Here is a 22,973-nt window from a genome sequence, read left to right on the forward strand (position 1 = left end):
CTCTATATAGGAATGGCCATGTGAATCATGTTTTCTTGTGTATATTCATGAATCTGCATCATCCTTTTGGTTAAGGTTGAGTGATAATTAGTTTGATATGAATTAAATCAGCACAATGAATCTTAGGTTTGTGAGGACAAATCTATGAGAGAAATGGAATCTCTAGAAAAAAAGATTTATGGACATGCATGCATGTCAAAGCTCTTGAATGTTGTATTAGACATGGCTAAGAATTGGAGATAATAGAGAGAGTACCGAGAGAATGGATTTATGGTTTATTGCTTTTTTTTTAATTGTTCTTCCAATCACCCTTTATATAGGTGTTACAAATACCTCTATAAGGTATGATATCAATCTCCTCTAATTAGTATCAAATCTGTAATCAATGTGATTGATCCTAATCAATGTAATTGATCCCTATAATATTCTATTTTCTAACACTCCCCCTCAAGTTGAGTGGTGGTGGGGTCTCCAAAACTCAACTTGAAAAGTGCACTTGTAAAACTTCTCGAGTTAACAGCCTTGGTTAGAATATCAGCCAGTTGATCTCCAGATCGAACAAATGGTAGCTCTACTGCTCCACTCTCAATGTTTTCCTTGATGAAGTGTCTGTCGACTTCGACATGTTTCGTCCTATCGTGCTGTACTGGATTTTCGGATATGTTGATGGCTGCTTTGTTATCACAGACTCTTTTCTAAAGTGAGTCCAATCTCCTTCATTAGTCTTCTTAGCCACAATATTTCCATTAGTCCACTTTTGATCCCTCTGAATTCTGCCTCGGCGCTGGATAATGCCACTACTTTTTGTTTTTTGCTTATCCAAGTGACTAGATTACCTTCAACAAAGGTAAAATAACCTGTTGTCGATCTTCTGTCAACCGGGTTGCTTGCCCAATCAGCATCCGTGTATCCATGCACCCTCGGAGTTTATTCTTCTTGAACATTATTCCATGCCCGACTGTTCCCTTGAGGTACTTGACTATTCTCAATGCGGCTTCATAGTGATCCTTCTGTGGTCGATGCATGAACTGACTCACAATTCCGACGGCGTAGGCAATATCAGGTCTAGTGTGGGATAGGTAAATGAGCTTCCCAACCAAACGTTGATATTGTCCTTGGTGTGCTAGCTCCGCCCCCTCGGAGATTTGCAGTCCATGATTAACTAAGATTGGTGTATCAGCAGGTTTGCAATCCAGAAGTCCTGTCTCAGCCAGGATGTCCAGGATGTATTTCTTCTGCCTCAGAAAAATCCCTCCTTCAGATCTTAGTACCTCTATTCCCAAGAAGTACTTAAGATTTCCCAAGTCCTTCATCTCGAATTCTTGGGACAGACTCCCCTTGAGTCTCTCGATCTCCTCTGCATCGTCTCCAGTTATGATCATGTCATCTACATAGATGATCAAGCACGTAATCCGGCCTTCCCGCTTCTTCAGGAATAATGTATGATCCGAATGGCTTTGTTTGAACCCATACTTTGTCATAGCTTCAGTGAATCTTCCGAACCAAATTCTGGGGGACTGCTTAAGTCCATACAAAGTTTTCTTCAGCCGACATCCTTCTCCTTTCTTGTACCCCTCTGAGAATCCCGGTGGTGCTTCCATATATACTTCTCTCTTTAGTTCCCCATGGAGGAAAGCATTTGTGACGTCAAATTGATGTAGTGGCCAGTCTCTGTTTGCAGCAACGGATAATAGCACTCGGATTGTGTTCATCTTTGCTACTGGAGAGAATGTCTCATCATAGTCTACTCCATAGGTTTGTGTATACCCCTTTGCTACCAACCGCGCCTTGTACCTTTCTATAGAACCATTTGGTCGACGCTTGATAGTAAACACCCATTTACACCCGACTGTCTTCTTCCCGTCTGGTATCATGCACTTTTCCCAAGTGTTGTTCCTTTCTAGTGCACCCATTTCCTTTAGCATTGCCTCTCTCCAATGTCTGTGTCTCCAAGCCTCTTCCACCGTGCAAGGAATCTCTTCTTCCTCATAAAGTGCTGCTTCAAATGCATGCGCCATTTCGGAGAGTTGCCCTTTAGCCATATTGGCTATTGAGTACTTAGCTTTCTTGCCTATGGCTTCAGGGCTGTATCTTTTTGGTGGAACTCCTCGGTTGGATCTTGGTGGTAATTTGTATCCTCCAACTCCTTCATTCATCTGCTCTTCCAGTAGATCGCAGATTTATGGTTCAGTTTGGTTGTTAGGTTCAGGCTCAATATCTGTTTCAGGGTCAGTCTCACTGGATATAGGAACATTATCACCAATATTGTGGGTATTTCCAACTTCAGAAGGAATATCAGAAGTACTTACAGCGGATATCAGTAAAGGGTTCTCCTGGGCGATGACACTGATCGGTGTGGGCTGTATTTCAGAGGACTGTACTGCTTCGTTGATGACTTCCTTTGGTAGACCTGCTGCTGCCGAAGGATTTAACCGACTATTTAATCGACTTAGTAGGTCACGGTCACTCTCCCCCTGACCGCTAAGGTGGTTAAAGAAATAGTCTGTTTCAAGGAAATCACAGTTCATGGTGGTGAACATGCGGCCGGATTTAGGATCAAAGCATCGGTATCCTTTCTGGGAAGCCCCATATCCCACGAAAACACATTTTACGGCACAAGGTGATAGTTTGGTGCGCTCATGTTTAGGTATATGGACAAAGACCGAGCATCCGAACACTCGAGGTTGAAGGGTCAAGGGTAAAGGGATTTGAGCTCGTGTAGAAAGGACTTCTAGCGGTGTTTGGAGATTTAGCGTGCTAGAGGGTAATCGGTTTGTGAGATAGACAGATGAGGCAATAGCTTCCGGCCAAAAATTTCTGGGGGTATTGGATTCAATTAGCATAGCACGCGTCATTTCTAGAAGAGTACGATTCTTTCTCTCAGACACACCGTTTTGTTCCGGGGTGTATGGGCATGTGGTTTGATGGACTAGGCCTTTATCGTGACAAAAGGTCTTCATGTTCAAATTTACAAATTCTCCCCCATTGTCGGATCTAAGGATCTGTATGTTTTTTTGAAATTGGGTTTGTACTAGGGTGTGAAAGTGTTTAAAATGTTCAAAGACTTCATTTTTGTGTTTCATAAAGTAGATCCATGTCATGCGAGTGCAATCATCTATACAGAGAAGAAAATACTTAAACCCTTGTCCCCCTACAACTGGAGATGGACCCCACACGTCGGAATGGACTAGTGAAAACAACGAGTCAACTCGGGTATTATTGGGTTTATAAGGATGTCTATGATTTTTGGCCAACACACAAGTCTCACAATACATTTCTTGACTAAATTTAGGAAAGAGAGTTTTTAAATAACCCGAGGATGGATGTCCTAAACGACGATGCCAGAGCCAAGCTTCTCTGTCTGATGATCCATGAGTTAGCAAAGCAATTGTGTGACATTGAAGGAACATATAAGCAGTTGGATAAAGTCAGAGCGGGTGAAATTCTGACAGTTCCTGCTCCTTCCACAGAAGTACATTCTCCACTGGCCGTTTGAATGTGAGTTTTCGGTGCCCTATGCATATTAGATATATCATCAATATCATAAGTAATAGTGTCAGTGGCTCCGCAGTCAAAAATCCATTTGTCATTTTTATTTTCAGAGGAAACTGATAGGGCGTAAGACGTGGGCAAATGTTCGAGGATTTGATATCTGTTTTCACAAGGTACAAGGGCTGTTTGGGAATATCTGGGAGGTTTAGGACTCGATTTGGCAATTTTTGACATTCTGGTCTCGATTTTGAGATTTCTGAGAGTCTGGGGTTCCTTTTGAAATTTTCCAGGATCATAAGGGGTGGTTTTATCAATATTTTGGGTATGGGGTTCACTTTCTAATTTCTCAAAGTTATGAGGGTTTGAGGATAAATCCTCAAACTCCAAAATACCTTCACCCGTCGCCTCCATTTCGTCGATTCCCCTTGAGATTGTCGCGACTCCGATTTCCCCCACTGCCGGAGCTCCAGGCCTGCCGCCGCCTCGGTTTGACGCGGCTTCTGGGTTGCTCCCGACGGTGGCGGCTGATCCTCCTTCTCCGATGGCTAGGGCTGCAGCGGCTTTGCCTTTGAATTGGGATTGATGTTGTCGAACCGCTTTCCGCTCCTCCCACCACTCCGGATAGCCACAGAGCTCGAAGCATGTCTCCTTCGTGTGTCTCTTCTTCCCGCAGTGTGTGCATAGCAGCTTTGATCGGTTCTCCTCTCCTTTTTTGGGCCAATCGCTGCCGCCGCCACGTTGAATTGGGAGGTTCCGGTTGGTGGAGGGATTTTGCCACAGAGTTCTTGCTGCGAGTCCTGCTCCGATTCCTTGCACTATTCCTGTGTCTCCTGGTTTTAGAACAGAGGCGCGAGCATCCTCACTCCGGAGTATGGCATATGCTGCTTCTGTAGAGGGAAGTGGTTGAGTTCTCAAAATTTCTTTCTTTACTGCTTCGTGTGTATCATCTAATGCAATTAGAAATTGATGTAATCTTTGTTCTTCTATGAATTGATTGAACAATTCGATGTCTTTAGGGCTCTCCATAGGGTTTGGCCGTTTATGGTCAATTGATACCCATATGTCCTGTAACGACGCCCATACTTCCTCTAATGGTTCGCCCTTTTGTTGTTTCAGCAGTGTAGCCTTACGGTGGAGATCGTGGACTTGGATCGAGTCGTCGCCGCTGGCATAGGTGACCGCCAAACTGTTCCAAACTCCTTTCGCCGTTGGGTACTTGGAGACTCTGTTCACCAGTTTTGGTTCTAGATTCTGAACCAACCAGGTAGATACACAATCGTCCGCCTGTTGCCATTGTGTAAATTCCGGATCGGTTTTTGACGGTGGGGCTGGGACTCCAGTAATGTGAGATATCATCCCCCGACCGTTGATAGCTCTTCGGATGAGTCCTACCCACAATGAGTAGTTCTCACCGTTTAATTTAGTGCCGACATCAAGAGGTTTTGTATCTGGTTTATAGCTGTTTTGGGCTGATTTGGTAGGTATTATCTGTGAGTTTTGGGATTGCGCCATACTGTAGCGCATGAATTCGGAGAACATTTGAGCGAATTGCTCAGATCCGGTTGGTTCGGGTATGTCGTCGTTTTCTGACATGTTTGGTTGTTTTCGACAGAGATCTGCCGGGTTTTGGTTTTATGGTCGAGATTGGACCGAGACAGTGATGAGACTACTCTGAGTCTCACCCCTGCTCTGATACCACGATAGAAATCCATGGGTTCCATCCTAAAACCAATTGGTAATAGGAGGAGGGGCCCATGAGACTTATATACTAGTTTCAGTTTTCTCTTGACACCGATGTGGGACAGTTATATGTTATATATTTTTAGTTTCAATTGCCAACACCCTCCCTCAAACCCTTCAAGGTGAACCTTGGAGGGGTTGGACTTTTTTCTAATCGATTGGACAATCGGTCCAATTTTTTTTGGATCGGTTGGGACCACTTGGCCCAAATTTTCAGCCCAGATATACTGCTGGGTCAGTTAAATATGACCCACAGTCGGCGACCCGCTCTGATACCATCTTGAATGTTGTATTAGACATGGCTAAGGATTGGAGATAATAGAGAGAGTACCGAGAGAATGGATTTATGGTTTATTGTCTTTTTTTTAATTGTTCTTCCAATCACCCTTTATATAGGTGTTACAAATACCTCTATAAGGTATGATATCAATCTCCTCTAATTAGTATCAAATCTGTAATCAATGTGATTGATCCTAATCAATGTAATTGATCCCTATAATATTCTATTTTTTAACAAAAGCAAAGAAGAAGGGAAAAAAAAGAGAAGAGAAGAGAACATGCATGTAGTACTAAAATTCCACATGAAAAAAAGAGTTATGGCAATTGACAGGCCATTAATAAACAAAATCAATTTTCCAATTCACCAAATGAAAATTTAAAAAACTAGTGGTAAATTCACAGCCATTCAATAAAATTGGTAATTCGCCAATAAAGAAAATCATTTGACAAATGCAATTGTTTCAACACCTTATCGATTTTCCTCGAGAATGTGGTGTAGATTGGACATAAGAGGAATGTAGTAGCAATTATATAGCATTAATGATGGCAATTTGACAATATTATTCCCAGTATATTGTTATTCATGTTTTTTTATTTTAGGCTTATCAGAATATTGAGATATGTGCGTATAAATATTATTTATTGAATTTAAATTTGACTAAAGCGAATATATTAATTGTGAAAATTTTACTATATTTCATTTTTGCTTGCTCATGTTGGCTTATTTCTAAAAGGCATGTTTTTAGTCATGGGCAATTGTATGTTGTATTTTAAAGAGTCATAAAATTTTATATAAAGTGATGATGTTGATGTTTGATTCTATTATTATGATGTTTACTAAAATGTTTTCTAGGATTAAAGTGTAGTTGATTTTTACTATATTGATTTCAAGTACTTTAATCTATTTTTAAAATACATATTAATTTATAATCTCTGTTTAGTGTTAGTATTATTCTATTAATTTGATTTGTTGATAATCTCAAGTTAGTGTGAAGAAATCACTTGAGTCAGTGCAACACATAAGGTTTGACACATAATAAGGAACATTATAAATTTTTCATTGTATATAATTTATGTCGGGGATGTATTTTAATTGGTTAAAAAACATTTTGCATATCTCCAATAATATGCATTTGGCCGTTGGACATGCATCCTAAGTTGCGTAACTATAAGCAATTATATCAATTACCGTATGACATATACTCAGTAACCCCTACTATTAGTGTCATCTTCATGCTGATAAGCTTCATCCTTCTATATATATCCAATAATATGCATTTGGCCTTTTAATGTTTTTTTCAAACACATACTTCCTTCGTCAGTGAAATGTTATCCAATTTTGCCATTTTGGTCAGTCCGCGGAAAGTTGTTCACTTTGTTTTTTTTATTGGTGAATAGACCCCACTAATTTACACTAAATCTTTACACTCACATTTTATTGTAAAACTAATGTATAAATGTGTGACCCTCATTCCATTGACTTTTTCAACTCATTTTTCTTCACTTTTCTTAAAACCTGTGTCAAGTCAAATTTGGACAATATTTCATAGACGGTTTGGTGTATAACTTAATTTGAATGTTAGTAATGTTTATTAAAAATATACAATATGCATATTAAATTATCAATAATTAGGGCTCCCTCCGTTCCCAAAGAGTATGAACTTTGAATATTTTAATTAATGAAAGAAAATGGGTAAAAGAAAGCAAGGCTGGCAATTTTTTTATCCGAAACGAATCTGCACGAAGTTACTCGATACAAACACGTACGTTTAGGGTTTAGGACCTTATAGGGGTCGACCCAATAAGAACTCCAAGATTTCGGTCAAGTTAGGGTTGGGTTTCGGGTCAGGTGAAGGTCAGATTTCTTATGTCCCGTGCATAGCATTGGTAATACATGGTTCATTTACTTATTTTATTTTACTCCACTTAAGTTTTTTTTTGTGTCCATCTCTATTTTTATATACTCCACTTTCATAAATTAAAGTTGTAGGCATCATTTGCCGAATATGAAATATTTCATTTAGAGTGAGTTGGGAGGAGTGTATTTTTCTTTTTGTTATTGTTATTAATATTATTAATTGTTTATAATATTATGAATACTTAATGTAATTAACACATATTTTTAATTATAAATCTCATTATATTCTTATCATCCTCTTTTTTAATCTATTTACTTTCAAATTTTTCTTCATTATTCGAAAATTATTTGTCTCATGCATAGCATGTGTGTTGACACTAGTTAAAAATAAAATAGTAATGAAATCAACAAAACTTTTTTAAAAAGATGATTAATAGCAGTAGTTGTAATTTTTCTTTTACACACATAGATGCTATAACTTCAAATTCCGAAGTAAAGAAAACCGTTTTACCAACTAAGATGTCGTTATTTATCAACAAAGTCAAATACACTTTGCCCTATTATATGGCCATTAACTTTATAAGTAAAAAAGTAAGGAATATATGTGAATTATAGTATATGAGGTGTGGAAGAAAGTTTAAGTGGTAGCCAGAAAAAAGGCAGTGTCATAGGAGTTGTCCAAAGGCAAACAAACAAAACTTCAAATTCCTCCTAAAATCTAAAAAGTGGAGCCTGTTCCCCACGAACCACTCCTTCCCTAATCAAAAACCAAAAAAAAAAAATAATAATCCCTTTTGATAAAAAAAAATTTTAATTACTGCATTGGATCCTCTTCAATACTCTGTTACTATTCCAGACCTTTTACCCTAAAACATTTTCAAATTCTTGACATTTCTCAAGTGCATTACTGAAGAATTATTGTCCCTTACTGCAATGGGCCCTCTAGTTGATCAAGTGCAAAGCATTTCATGTTCAAAATGCATTTCTTTTAAAAAATTTAAGACCCAGTTCCAAGAGGTAAAGTCACCCATGTCTTAAACAAATTTTATATATATATAAAAAATGCAATCTTTATTGGGTGAAGCAAGAATAGCAATGTAGTGAGTTATTATTATTTGTGGCTATGCTTTCTGGTGATTAAATTCATGGCCAATTTATTACCACCTCTCAATTTTTTTACCAGATTTAGTGAATGGGGTCCTATGATTTAAATGTTCTTTGTATGTTCTCAAATGCTGTGGTCCTCTCTTTGCGTGTGACCACATATGCTGAGATTATTATTTTTCATTTTGATTATATTTAGAGATTGATTGAGTGATCTTTACTATATACCCATGTCATGTGTTGCCTAATTTGGCCTATTACACTTTTCTGAATTTCAAGACTTGCAAATACCGAAATTGATTAGTTAAAATATTTATTTAACCCTTTTTGATGGTCAAATGGCTTGAGAGTGACCAGTCAGACTAATGGTGGATTTCTCTGTCATGAAAAAAATTAAAAGGAATTAAATAAATAAAATTGGGGATTTCTACAGCTTGATTAGGTAGGCATAACAAAGGCTTTGAAATTCACATGGATAGAGCTATATTTAATTAAGAGAGATGACTGCTCGTGTCAAAGTATGCTGATGCATTGTTCAGTCCAAGAAATTTAAAAAGATCACATAAAAAGTAGAGATTGGTATATGTTTTAGTGGGAGCAAACTCAGCCTACGAGAATCTTGGTTCTCTCACATAAAAGTTGTTTGAATCTTGTTTTCTTTCTCCTCCCCCATTATTACAAATCTTGCACCTCTCAAGATTCAATCTTTATTTCATTTTCCTGCCTTTCCCTGTTACTTTTTCTCATGAAAAGGCCTATGCTAGAAAATATACTCACCCCCTTTTTATCCTTTTCATCATATCCACCTCAGATTTCAAACTCCTTTGTAAAACTGTGGAGAGGGGTTTCTTCAATCTGCATTTCTTGCAGCTGAAATGGGTTTATCTTGGCTCAGACAGCTGCTTCCTGGGGTATGTGCCAAGAAATCTGATGGTAAGAATCTTAGAATGTGTTGTTTGACTAGGTGCAGTTGTGTGCCTATTGTGCTACTGTTTTTCTGCTCTGTATTTTGTGGTGTGTTTTGTGAGACTTCTACTGTTGCGTCTGTGCCTATTGGTTTTGAGGTTAATGCTTCTGATAGGGATAAGATTTGGGTGTCTGAAAATGGGGTTTTTGCATTTGGTTTCTTAGAGGTAGATGGTGATGGTGGTGATGAATATATGGTCGGAATTATGTATAATCTGGGTGATAAAGCTGCAAATTTGCCTGTTTGGACTGTTGGTAGTGGAATTAGGGTTCCTGCAAATTCCACATTTAGGTTTTCCATGGATGGGAGGCTGGTTTTGATCAATAATTCTAGTAAAGTCACTCTGTGGAGTAGCAATACCTCCAATTTAGGTGTGGAAAAAGCTAGTCTTTTGGACAGTGGAAACCTAGTACTCTTGAGTAGCAAAGATGAGGTTGTGTGGCAGAGCTTTGGTAGCCCCACAAACACGTTGCTCCCGGGCCAATCCATTCGTTTTCCTCAAAGCCTTAGGGCCCTTCCAACGAGATTGATCTCTAGTTACTACAATTTGATGATTAGGCAGGGTGGAGAGCTTGCACTTGTGTGGGAGCACAATGTGACCTATTGGAAGAGTCCTGTTGGCTCTAAGGAAGCTAGGTTCGACTCTAGTGGCGTTCTGGGGTTATATGATGATCGTGGCAAGGTTGTCTGGTCCGTTGCCCCCGAAGATCTTGGTGAAAACTCCACGAGGTTCAGACACCTTACGATCGACAGGGATGGGAACTTGAGGATGTACTCGTGGGGTGGTGATGGTCGTGGATGGAGAGCAGTTTGGCAAGCGGTTAAGGACCAGTGCTCTGTGTTTGGCTCGTGTGGTTCTTATAGTGTTTGTGGGTATAACTCCTCATCACCCGTGTGTGACTGTTTGTTCTCTGATTCCTTAGAATCTAGCGTTGGTGTGTCGGTTTCTGGTGGCACAGGATGCAAGAGAATGGCTGACTTGGGGAATTGCAGGATGAACACTAGCATTTTGGTGTTGAAACAGACGGTTCTCTACGGCCTCTATCCATCACACGATGTTGAGATGTCGTTGAGTGAGGCAGCATGTAGAGAGCGCTGCGTGAATGACTCCACCTGCATTGCTGCAACCTCGATGAATGATGGCTCAGGCCGGTGTACCATAAAACAGACGATGTTTATCAGTGGATATAAGACTGCTAACATCCATGCTGTGTCTTTCTTGAAAGTGTGCTCAGTCCCCCTTGCTGTTCCAACTCAGAACGTGAGACGCCATGGAAGCACTGAGCCGGGCAGCACTCAGGCCGGGGGAGGGGATGGTAGGTGGCTAGCTGGGGCTATAGCAGTGGTGGTTCTGCTCACAATCTTGGTGATATTGAGCTTTCAAGTCCTAGTTTTTGGGCTTCTCTACCGGAGGCGAAAGCTTAAGGTTCGGACGAGGATTCCATTCGGCAAGGATGCTCAGATGAATCCACATTATAGTGTGCTGATCAGATTATCTTTTGAGGAAGTCAAGGAATTGACAAACAACTTTGGTAATCAGATTGGAACCTCAGTTTTCAGAGGTGTGCTCCCAAACAAGACTCCCATAGTTGCCAAGATCTTGAGAGACGTCGTTGTCTCGGAGAAGGAGTTTCGTGTCAAGGTCACCACGTTGAGTGGGACGCACCACAGGAACCTCGTCTCCGTGAAAGGGTTCTGCTTCGAGCCAGGAAACAAGTGTCTGATCTATGAGTACGTCCCAAACGGCTCGTTGAAGAAGTGGCTGTTCGGGTCCACGGAGGACCAGAAGCAGCGTGTGTGGCGCCACAAGAAACCCGACATTGCCCTAGGCGTGGCGAAGGGGCTCGCCTACTTACACTCGGAGTGCCAGAAATGCATAACCCACGGAAACCTGAAGCTCGAGAACGTGCTGCTCGATGAGAACATGAACCCTAAGCTGACTGATTTCGGGCTCGAGGAGTTCCTCGAGCCTCACCCCTCGTCGTCTGAGTCCCCATCGGAGCGCGACATGTACATGCTCGGGGAGATGCTCCTGCAGATCGTCACTTGCAAGAGAGACGTCGCGGGAGAGAGTGTCGATGGGATAATCGAGGAGCTGGGGCAAGACGACGACGTGGAGGCTATGGAGAGGATCACGAGAATCTCGTTCTGGTGTATGCAGCAGCAGCCGTTTCTGAGGCCTTCGATTGGGGAGGTGGTGAAGGTGCTCGAGGGGACGCTGTCGGTGGACCGGCCCCCATCCCGTTCGGGACATCGGGGGCGTGAGAGGGAAGGTGTGGAAGAGATAGAGGTGGAGGAGTGGTAGTGAAGTAGAGTGACATTGAGCTCCAAACCTCTTCATTTTTATTCTAAGGGATGGTGCTTTTTTTTTAGTTAGGGTGTTGTTGGACTTTCCCAGATTGGAATGTGTCTGGTATTTTTGCTGTGTAAAACTGTATTTAAGAAATATTACATGGGTAGAAAAATGTTATATTAAGTGGAGTATTTTATATACTACTATGATGTAGAGATACTTTAAAAAGAACATAAATAATTTCATGATTCAAATTACCTAATTATACTTCCAAAAAAATTTGCTTGAATTAATAAAAGAAAATGTAACAGGAAAAAACAAAATGATACTTAGTACGTTGTACAACGCAAAAATAATAAAAGAATGGAAATGTAAGATTTTTACAAGTTAAAACTTTCTAAATTTAGAAATTTTTACTTTTAATACTTATTTATGCACTATGTATCAAATTAAAGCTCTTTGTCGTGATTTTTAATTTGGCTTATGTATTTATTTATTTTTATTTTTATTTTTTTGGTAACTAAACGGAGGCAGAGCCTGAAAACAAACTAAACTACCGAATATAGGAAACGCCTATTCTAAACTATATAATTTTTCAAATGGAGGAAATAAATGTGAAGGTTTAACCAAGAGAAAAGGAAGGAAACAATATAATTTTTTTAAAAAAACTTAATTTCAGTAAAAAGTTGTTTTTTGAAACGACACAATGTTTTAATATAGAGTGAACTACAAAAATGGTCCTTGGACTATGGGTTTATCTCGCCTATAGTCCCTGGACTTTAAAAATATCGTCAGACATCCCTGGAGTAAGGGTTTATCTCGAAATTGGTCCTTTTGCCATTTTTTATACGAAAATACCATTTTGAGGGTTTGAGCAATTTGGTTTTTTTACACTTTTAACATTTTAAATCTGATATTATTCAGTGATGTACTAAATCTGATATTATTTCAAAATTATCATTTTTCTTCCTTTTTGTCATCCTTCACTTTGTTTCTTTATTTCAATATTAGATTTAATTTTATAAAATTAAATTTTAAATTTAAATTTTTAAATATCAATAAATTTTTATTAATTATTAAATAACAAAAATTAATAGTTTTAATCAATATTTATAGTGTCCATGAATTAATAATTTTAATTAATAAAAATGTTATTGATATTTAAAAATCTAAATTTAAAATTTAATTTTATAAAATTAAATCTAATATTGAAATAAAGAAATAGAGTGAAGGATGACAAAATGGTAGAAGAATGATAATTTTGAAATAATATCAGATTTAATACATCACTGAGATAATATCAGATTTAAAATGTTAAAAGTGTAAAAAGACTAAATTGACCAAACCCTCAAATGAGTATTTACGTATCAAAAAATGGCAACAGGACCAATTTCGAGATAAACCCTTAGTCCAGGGTTGTCTGGCGATATTTTTAAAGTGCAGTGAATATGGACGAGATAAACCCATAGTCCAAAGACCATTTTTATAGTTCACTCTTTAATATACATGGGCCATGTTCATGATAATTTTTAGAGATGGACTTTAATTGCACACTTTTACTCAAGATTTGGCTCATCATAAGGAACTTATACACATAAAGAACATGATGAGTTGATGTATGTAGAAATTACTTTTAGGTTATCTTTAATTTTAAAATAGTTAATAGTATCAGTGACGGAACCAGAAATTTTAAGAAGCCGGGGCTGAAATTTAGTAAGACAGTGCAGCGCCAACACCCTTCTAGTTCTTCTGTCCCATTAAAAATGAAACATTTTCCATTAAGACAGTGCATCGCCGTCACCCTTCTAGTTCTTCTGTCCCATTAAAAATGAAACATTTTCCTTTTTAGATTTTCCCATTAAAAATGAAAAGTTTCCTTAAATAGAAATAACTTATCTCTACTTTTTCATCTCTTTTACTTTTTACCCTCTCTTCATTTACTCATAAAACAATACTACATAAAATTCTGTGTCAATTCTCAAATGTTTCATACTCCCTCCGTCCCGCACTACTTGCACTTATTTCCTTTCTGGGCGTCCCAAGTTATTTGCACTATTTAACAATTTATACCTACAGCCGTAACTGTTGACTTTGTCTATCACTCATTCCTTAATCTCCGTGCCCAAAAGGAAAGGTGCGAGTAGTGCGGGACGGAGGGAGTACTATTTAATAGGACGAAGGGAATATTTAGAACTTCTTTCTAAGACGAGACCCATTTTAAACCAACACGCTTTTTCTTTTAATTTCTCTTTTATTTTAATAAATTTGTATTAAATTTTATGTTATTTCAAAAATACATATTTTAAAATAAAAGGAGTAATAATTTTTTTATACAAATACATAAAAATTGTGGTATTGCAAGAGTATTGCAAAATGATATTAAGAAACTATAAGTAATTCGTGTATAAACTTTCTAGCATAAATGATAGATACAAGTCACATTTAGAATTATCATTTTAATTGAAGATATGTACATATAGTGAATAAAAAAAATACTTAAAAAATAAAAATACCCCTTAAATGCACAAAAAGACAACAATAATTACTAGGACAGTACTCTCTTTCCTCCGCCCATTTCACCCTCATTTATCTCTCTCTCCTCTACGCCCAATCTCCCCCCTTTTTAACCTTTCCAGTTCTAAATTCCTCTGTATACATGGTCGGACGGTTCCGGCAAGCCCCCGCTCAAGCGGGGGCTTGGCCTATGCTGGTTCCGTCAGTGAATAGTACTCCCTCCGTCCCGCACTACTCGCACTTATTTCCTTTTTGGGCGTCCCAAGTTACTTGCACTCTTTCCATTTTTAGTAAAAAATTTCACCTACAGCAGTCATTTTTGACTTTCCTATACACTCATTCATTAATCTCCGAGCCGAAAAGGAAATGAGCGAGTAACCCGGGACGGAGGGAGTATTAATTTAGAATAAAATATCAAATCATAAAAGTAGAAAAGGATTATTACTAAAATATGTACTCCCTCCGTCCCAAGCTACTCGCACTTATTTCCTTTTTGGGCGTCCCAAGTTACTTGCACTCTTTCCATTTTTAGTAAAAATTTTCACCTACAGCCGTCATTTTTGACTTTTCTATACACTCATTCCTTAATCTCCGTGCCGAAAAGGAAAGGAGCGAGTAGTCCGGGACGGAGGGAGTACTAAATTGTTGTTAGATCAAGGAACCCAAGCACATGTTACGTCAGACCTTTATAGTAATAATTGTTGACACACTCGAGGGTGGCAACTCTGTATTTGGATCGATTGAATGATGTGTTCATGATGGACAAATCTTTAGGGAAAACATAATATATTTGTTTTCAAATACTAACTAATAATCCAATTTGGTACTAAAGACTATTTATTATAAAGGCAAGAAACATAAAGGAATTATGAACTATATTATGGGTGAAAGTATTAATTATTTGATCGACAAACTCAAGCGTCTAGTACGTCAGTCCTCTATATTAATAATTGTTGGCAATCTCCAAGGTGACGGCCCGGGTTCAAACCAGTTTGGTAATATGTTCATGATAGAAATGAGTCAATGACTACTCCATTATTTATGCAATTGTACATAAATTTGTTGAGAAATACACTCAACTGTTGTGACTAAAGCTACACGAGAAGTCATTATATCCCTTGCCAATGGGCTTTGAATGCCCTTTTAGGCATTCACAATAAGAGTCTATCTCCGAAGTCCATCTCATAGCCTATCTTTATTTTTTCATGCCACGTCAACAGGCTATCCCAAAGCCGATCTCCTGCAATGAGAGCACATCCTAGAGCCTATCTCATTTCCACATCATCATTATTTTATATTTTCACTTTTAATTGTTAGTGTTAAATAAAATAATAAAAAATAAAGACAAATCAATAAAAAAAATTCATTAAAAAGAAAACATTCTACATTTAAAAAAATATATTGAAAATAATAAACTAAAACATTAAAAAATTTATTGTAAACATTGTGACTAAAGAGAAGTAAAATATAGAGTGAGATAAAATGAAGTGGGATAAATGTGAGTAATTGGTAGGGAATAAGGTATATATATGGATAAAAAATGAATAAAAAAAAAAGAAGAAGGAGAAGATCGGCACAGCTGATGTATCGGTCATGGGGCAGAGGCGATGGGGAGGGAGAGTCGACCCTCCCTCCGCAATGGCGACCGCTGGGCGCCGATAGGGGAGCCGATCGCTCTGCCCTTGCGATCGGCTCTCATTGCCAATGCCCTAAGCTATCAAAATAGGGCTAAATTTCCAGAAGATATCAAACGGTATTATATATCTAAGTCGACATGTGATTTATCCCCTTTATCTTGAAAATGGACAAAAACAAATTCAACTTATATTGCCATGATAAATAAAATGGCCTGAGCAAATAAAACATACTTTTGAAAAATATATACGTCAATATCATGTGACAGTGTCATTGTGATAAAAATTAATCACGTTATATTTTCGGTAAATTTCTCTTTTTAGTGTATTGGATTCTTTAATAACAATACCTCTATTTATTACTCTTTCTATTTTTCTTTTATTTTATTAATTTGAAAAAAGAAAAGAAAACTATGCAGTTAAATTAACGAGAGGAATAAATGAGGAACGTGTTGACTATTTGATAATTAAATTTAATTTCAGGTTTTCAATAATGGGCATGTGTAATTGATGTTGATTACTTTTATATTTTCAAATTGGCTGCTTAGAGCATCCATATCCGTGCTCTTGCCAACGAGCACAGATGTGGGCCCGAACCCACTTTTATTCCCTGCTCTTAGTTAAGAGCACAATGATGTGGATAATAATGGTTTATAAAGCAGATAAATTTTACACTCAAGTTCAATTTAATTACCCAAATATTATCACTAACTGCAAGAATACAGCTTCGTGTATAGTATTTTAGGTGTCGATCCACAGGGAAGGAAATGATTACTAAAACTTAACACTAAACAAAGCATATAAAGGTTCGATTTTTGGTTTTGATAATTAATGACACTGAGTTAACAAGCTAACTACGAAAGGATTTTAAACACGAGAAAAACAGGTCACTCCAAGTTGCTCCTTAGACTCGAATCATTCTACACATTTATCAAACACAAATTTGGGATTAACTTATCAACCTAATCGCTTGCACTGAACATGTTTGCGATGTATAATTCACAGTCAGCTGAACACTTGTTCCATGAATTAATTTTCGAAGGCATTCAACTCCTGCGGAAGCGCGGGAATCTAACATCATCTACTATACGAACTTACCTAATCCACTATCAAATTATCCTCTAAACAATTTTAATTCGATAGCATAACAATTGATTAATCCATCCATGTCTATGTTAAAGAGACAATAAACAAGGATTAGATACCTATCACAAAAGATGCCTCTAAAGGAAAGGATTTACGCATTAAACACAATCAATGATATCAAAACATGAATTCATATGTGTAGATACATTCTAACGAGTTTAATTCACAACTTGGAGCAACATATGAGCCTAGCCTAGATACATGATAAATTCAATGATTAAAACCGTAGAAGGCATGCTCTTTCGGAGTAGAATTGGATGGCGGAGTCGGATCGTCGGAGTGTCGGGTGGATTTTCCTCCTTCTCCTCTTCCTTCTTCTTCATTTTTCCTTCTCCTTTTCTGTTCCGTCCGTACCCCCCTTCCTTCTTCTTCCTTTTTCCTCTTTTTATCCCCAAAACTGCAAGATAACTGCTCAACTCGGATTCCCGCGTCAGACTTGCCCGACCGGGCGTTTTCAAGATGAAAATCGCCCGACCGGGCGAGCATCCTCCGGATTCGGTCACTCAAACGCCCGACCGGGCGTTTTTGCTATGGAGAATCGCCCGGTCGGGCAAATTCTCTGGAATCGTCACACCGAGCTCATGAATTTCGCCCGACCGGGCGTTTTGGCTCAGGCTATTCGCCCGGTCGGGTGTTCCGTCCGGAACGCTCCCACGTGCAGATTTTTGCGAGTTTTCCTTTCCGAATCTCCTAACTTCACTGAAACAACACTTTGATGAGTTCTAATCGACAATAATATATGTAGTCTAAGGGGAAAAACAAGTAGGAAATATGCTTCGCATCAAAAACCCCCAAACTTGAGCTCTTGCTCGCCCTCGAGCAAGGTTTATTTTTCAGCACAAAACTCAACAAACTCAACAAAGTTTTACCCACAAGGAATTTCAAACAACGAATCATGTATGAACGTGAATGGCAAAATCTAAACCCCCAACATTTCCAATCAAAAATTCCCACTCTCAAGAACCATCACCCATCCCCCTCGAACTTCAAGTCAAGGTGCACATTAGAATAAATTCAAGCATGAGATCATACAACTCAAACCGTCATTATTGACTCATAAAGAAGTACTAATCACATAATCCCGCAGATTTCAAATCACACTTCATTAACTCCACCAAGTTATTTACAAAGCATCAACAAGCATTAACGATAAGGTCCAAGGTCTTGATTCAAGGTTGTAATGGGGCTCGAGATAAGGTAGGATACATATGGATAGTAAGCTTAAAAGCTACATCTTTGAGTGCTAAATTCTTCCTTCCTAAAACTTCCTTCCAAAGATCAATCAACAAAAATTACAACCAACACTCACACTCCCCCAAACTTGAGAAATATTCTAGACGAGATTATATCAAACAAAAATAGAAGCTCTATCTTTATTCCACAAATTTTTTTATTATTTTTTTTTAATGACCTCGACTTTTGCAAATTTAGAGGTCGTCTTTTTCTACATTTTTCTTCTCTTTCTTTCTAACTTCATAAGAACTTCAATCTTTCACACTACATCAAGTCTAGATATGTCTATTTTTTACGATTCACCACCCAACACTTAAACTCAAATCATCAAACTCATACTTGTATTTAGCACCCAAATAGTAGCAAGGTCTATTCAAGAGGCTAAAATGAGGCTTATTTAGTAGCTAAGTGATCGGTTAAGTGTTTACACAAACAATAGGGAATTAGGTTCAAAGTGGCTTCTAGGGGTTCATGTATAGGACTAGGCATGTGATCATTTGGCCATGGAGTTCATCCTAGTGCCTTATCCTTCCATATCATTAACACAAATGAACGCAAGTACGCAACCCGATAAAGCAAGTCAATCCAAGATAATTTCCGCAAGACATGCAACTTTCAAACTCTCATCAACTCAAGAAATCGGAAGCAATCACAACATGCTATTTTAAATAAAGTCATGCACCCATTCCATTCATCCTAGGCTTCAAGGATTAAGTAAAATAAAACAAGATTTCTCAACCAGAAAGCCGAAGATAAAGCATGCATCCGTCACTTACATAGATTCAAAACATTTTGTCACACAATACACCCAAATAAATCATGCAACTCATTTAAAACTCCCCCAAACTTGAATGCAACATTGTCCTCAATGAAAGCAAAGAAGACATAAAAGAGTAAAGGGATAGAAAGCTCCCCCAAACTCGGCATGAAGTCCATAGGGCATTCGGGTGGGAGGGCGGTTGTACATTCCTTGCAAGTGTTCCTAACCTCCAATCCAATCTCCATTGTCCCGGTTGTTCCTACAAAAAGCAACAAAACCTACAAAAAGAAACACTCAATTCAAAATAAATGTTAGAGGAAAGAATTGAGCAAACAAAACCTCCAACATAAGAAAACAAAAATAAAAGAAAAAAAAAACTTGGGTTGCCTCCCAATCAGCGCCTTTGTTTATAGTCGTTGGCTCGACCTACTTCTCGATCTACCTCTTTGGCTCCATTAGTAAAGCCACTTCTCTTGCATCCATTCCAAATTGCCGAGATCACACCCGGTAACGTTTCCTCATCACCTAGGAAAGGGTATTTCCGATTTGACGGGAGTGGCTTCAATTCAAGCCTATGTGGCACTTCCATTGACGGTTTCACATCTACCGTGTAAGTATCCACCACACATTCTTCGTCGAGACTAGGTTCATCCATTTGAGGATCTTCACTTTCATCAATATCAAAATCTACTTCGATTGTTGAACCAACGTCTCCTTCCAAACTCCCTTTGTCATCAACACTTCCATGCATTTTTTCAAAAATGCACTTATCGAGGACATCAACTCTGAAGCACGCTTTTGCATCACTCGGATGTTTCATCGTTTTCTCCATATTAATGGTCACTTGCTCACCATTAATTCTAAACGTGACAGAGTTATCTTTTGCTTCCAACAACACGTCTCCCGTGGCAAGAAACGGTCTACCAAACAGAATTGGTACTTCTTTGTCCTCAGGCATATCCAAGACTATGAAGTCCACAGGGATAACGAACTTTTCTACTTTCACCAAGACATCCTCTACTACTCCAGTGGGCTTCACGATAGAATGATCAGCCAATTGTAGAGCAATGTCGATGGGCTCCATTCTGTCCACAAGTCCAATGGCTCGAGCCGTCTTCAAAGCCATAAGTGAGATTCCAGATCCTTGATCTAATAAACATTTTGTGAAGATGGTATTTCCGATCTCACAAGGAATCACACAACTTCCCGGATCTGTCTTCTTCATCGGCATCTTCCCTGAAATCAGCTGTGAGCAATTCATGCTCAATGCCACTATTCCCTCGTCTTGAAGTTTCTCCTTTTTTGCCATCATGTCTTTGAAGAACTTGGAGAACTTGGGGAAGTTAGTGAAGAGGTCCACTAGTGAGACATTCACATTCACCTTTCGGATCGCGTTCATCATCCACTCGAAGCTTTTCTCCTTTGGAGCTCTTTTCTTCCACTTTGGTGGATATGGTGGAGGAGGGATGTGATCAGAGAAGTTGAACATGCTTTTTGGGTCTAATGCCGGACTTATTGTCTTCCTGTTTGACACTTCTTCCACTGCATGCTTTCCTTTCTCTTTCGCTGAAAATCTTCCACTTAACTCAGATTCAACACCATGTCCCTTGCTGCCGGATGCAGCCTGTTCTTGGCCATGTTGGGCATCCTGCACCAACGCGGAACTTCCTTTACATGCCTCGTCCGCCCCTGCGTGCGAGGAATGCAAGCCCAACATCTCATCCGCCCCTGCGTGTGAGATGCCGGAAATCCCTTGGTCGTCTATTAATGGTGTCGAATCTAACTCTCTACCACTTCTCAGAGTCACCGCCTTACATTGTTCGATGCCTTTCGGATTGGGCACTGTATTGCTTGGGATAGTGTTCGGAATTCCTGTATGTGAGGCTGTAGCAAGCTGTCCAATCTGCGTCTCGAGATTCCTCAATGTAGCCTCCATCTGACCAAACTTCTCTACCGTCCTTTCTTTGAAGCTCTCATTCTCCTTTTGACTCTTGGTCATGAAGGAGAGTATCTGTCCCAATTGATCTTCTACCGATGGCTTCTTCTCATAACCCGGGGGTTGAGTGTTTGTCCTCCATTGGTTCCCCGAGTTGTTGCTAGGACCACTTTGATTCCAGTTCGATTGCTGAGGCCTCCAATTCTGCTGATTGCTGTATTGGTTGCCTTGGTTAAACCCTTGGCCATTGTTGCCAATGTAGTTCACATCCTCGATTGGTGGTCCTTGAAGACTAGAGCATTGATCAGTATGATGCCCTCCTTGACACAATCCACATCTCATCACTGCCACTGCTTGGGGTTGAGGAGTCAGTTGCAGCGATTTCACTGCCTTTGTCATCGACGACATCTGGGTGCTTATATCTGCCAATTGAGCTTCAATTGCAGATACTCTCTCTGCATCCTTTGTAGCACCGAATGTGTCTCCTCCTTTCTCCGCTGCTCTCCTTGGGTTGTGCCAGTTCCGTTGATTGTTAGCCAACCTTTGGAATAAGGCTCTCACCTCCTCATGCGTTAAGTCATCCAGGTTTCCATTAGAGCCTGCAGTAACTAGTCCCGTGCCTTCATTGTTGAGTCCCTTGTAGAATTTCAAAAGGTCATGCCCCGGAGCTAGACCATGGCTCGGGCATTTCCTTATCAAGTCTGTGAATCTCTTCCAAGCTTCTGCAAAGGACTCATCATACTTTTGTCGGAAAGAAGTGATCTCTTCTCTCAATTTCTCGATCTTCATCGGGGAATTATATTCTAAGAGGAACAACGTCTTCAACTCTTGGAATGTTTCAATGTTGTAGCCCGGTATAGAGTCATACCAAGCTCTTGCTTTCTCCCTCAGAGAGAATGGGAATAAGACCCTCTTGATCAGATTGTGTTCCACATTTGGAGGTCTATGAGAGTTTGTCAGCTCGTAGAAGGCATTCAAATGGCTCACCGGGTCTTCATCATCCCGTCCATGAAAAAGATTTCCTCCATTCACCAAACTGATGTAGTGAGGTGGAATGTTGACGTTGTCATTTGCGTAGGCACACTCCCCTGGGTACTCAATTCCCGATCTCAGAGTGTCGCCAAACCTCACCACAGGTGGTGGAATCTCATTGTTCTCAGCCATTGATTCACCGTCTGACTCTTGTCTATCCTCCCTTTCTTCACCAAAAAGCCGGTTATTTCTGATTGGACTCGGATAGTCCGGAAAGATCTCAACTAAAGTACCTCTAACCCTTCTTCTTTGATAACAGAGTAATCCAAACGGTGGTGTACCCTGTGATCGTGTGTGCATTCACTTTTCTTTCTTTTTTTTTTTTTAAATTTTACCTACACAACAGAAAATACACCAAGCACAAGCACAAAATATTCCTATAACCGAAAGCGAGACCTCTCGACAACTTCGGGGTAAGTACTATCAAAAGTGTGTGCTTAAGTGAAAAACTAAACTACCTACAAACTAAACTAAGAGATGAAAAGATATTACCTAAGACAAACACTCCTTCGTCTTCGGGTCAAGACGTGGTAGATGGCTAACACCCTTTACGCGAAAACAAAGTAGGTACCTACAGCAAAAAGAAGATCGAACAAAACAAAAAAACAAAAACTATAAGCTAAATAATCGATTGCCTTCCCCGGCAACGGCGCCAAAACTTGATGTGGATAATAATGGTTTATAAAGCAGATCAATTTTACACTCAAGTTCAATTTAATTACCCAAATATTATCACTAACTGCAAGAATACAGCTTCGTGTATAGTATTTTAGGTGTCGATCCACAGGAAAGGGAATGATTACTAAAACTTAACACTAAACAAAGCATATAAAGGTTCGATTTTTGGTTTTGATAATTAATGACACTAAGTTAACAAGCTAACTACGAAAGGATTTTAAACACGAGAAAAACAGGTCACTCCAAGTTGCTCCTTAGACTCGAATCATTCTACACATTTATCAAATACAAATTTGGGATTAACTTA

At 39.0% G+C, this 22,973-nt stretch overlaps 2 protein-coding genes and 1 non-coding gene across 3 annotated transcripts; 2 read left to right on the plus strand and 1 right to left on the minus strand.

The window, feature by feature from the left end:
* Positions 1-8,959: 8,959 nt before the first annotated feature.
* Positions 8,960-11,916, plus strand: LOC121753406 (G-type lectin S-receptor-like serine/threonine-protein kinase SD3-1). The gene has a single exon (XM_042148702.1). It carries the CDS (start codon positions 9,349-9,351, stop codon positions 11,743-11,745), a length of 2,397 nt encoding a protein of 798 aa, XP_042004636.1. The 5' UTR covers positions 8,960-9,348; the 3' UTR covers positions 11,746-11,916.
* Positions 11,917-19,055: 7,139 nt separating this feature from the next.
* LOC121751838 lies at positions 19,056-22,120 on the minus strand. The gene is made up of 3 exons (XM_042146633.1): positions 20,812-22,120; positions 19,463-20,709; positions 19,056-19,298 (listed from the first exon to the last, which is right to left on the minus strand). Exons 1-3 carry the CDS (start codon positions 22,118-22,120, stop codon positions 19,056-19,058), a joined length of 2,799 nt encoding a protein of 932 aa, XP_042002567.1.
* Positions 21,627-21,733, plus strand: LOC121753460. The gene has a single exon (XR_006040434.1). It is a non-coding gene; the product is annotated as a small nucleolar RNA R71 (small nucleolar RNA).
* Positions 22,121-22,973: the final 853 nt, after the last annotated feature.

This window comes from Salvia splendens, chromosome 10 (genome assembly GCF_004379255.2).
Source record: "Salvia splendens isolate huo1 chromosome 10, SspV2, whole genome shotgun sequence".
Lineage (NCBI taxonomy): Eukaryota > Viridiplantae > Streptophyta > Magnoliopsida > Lamiales > Lamiaceae > Salvia > Salvia splendens.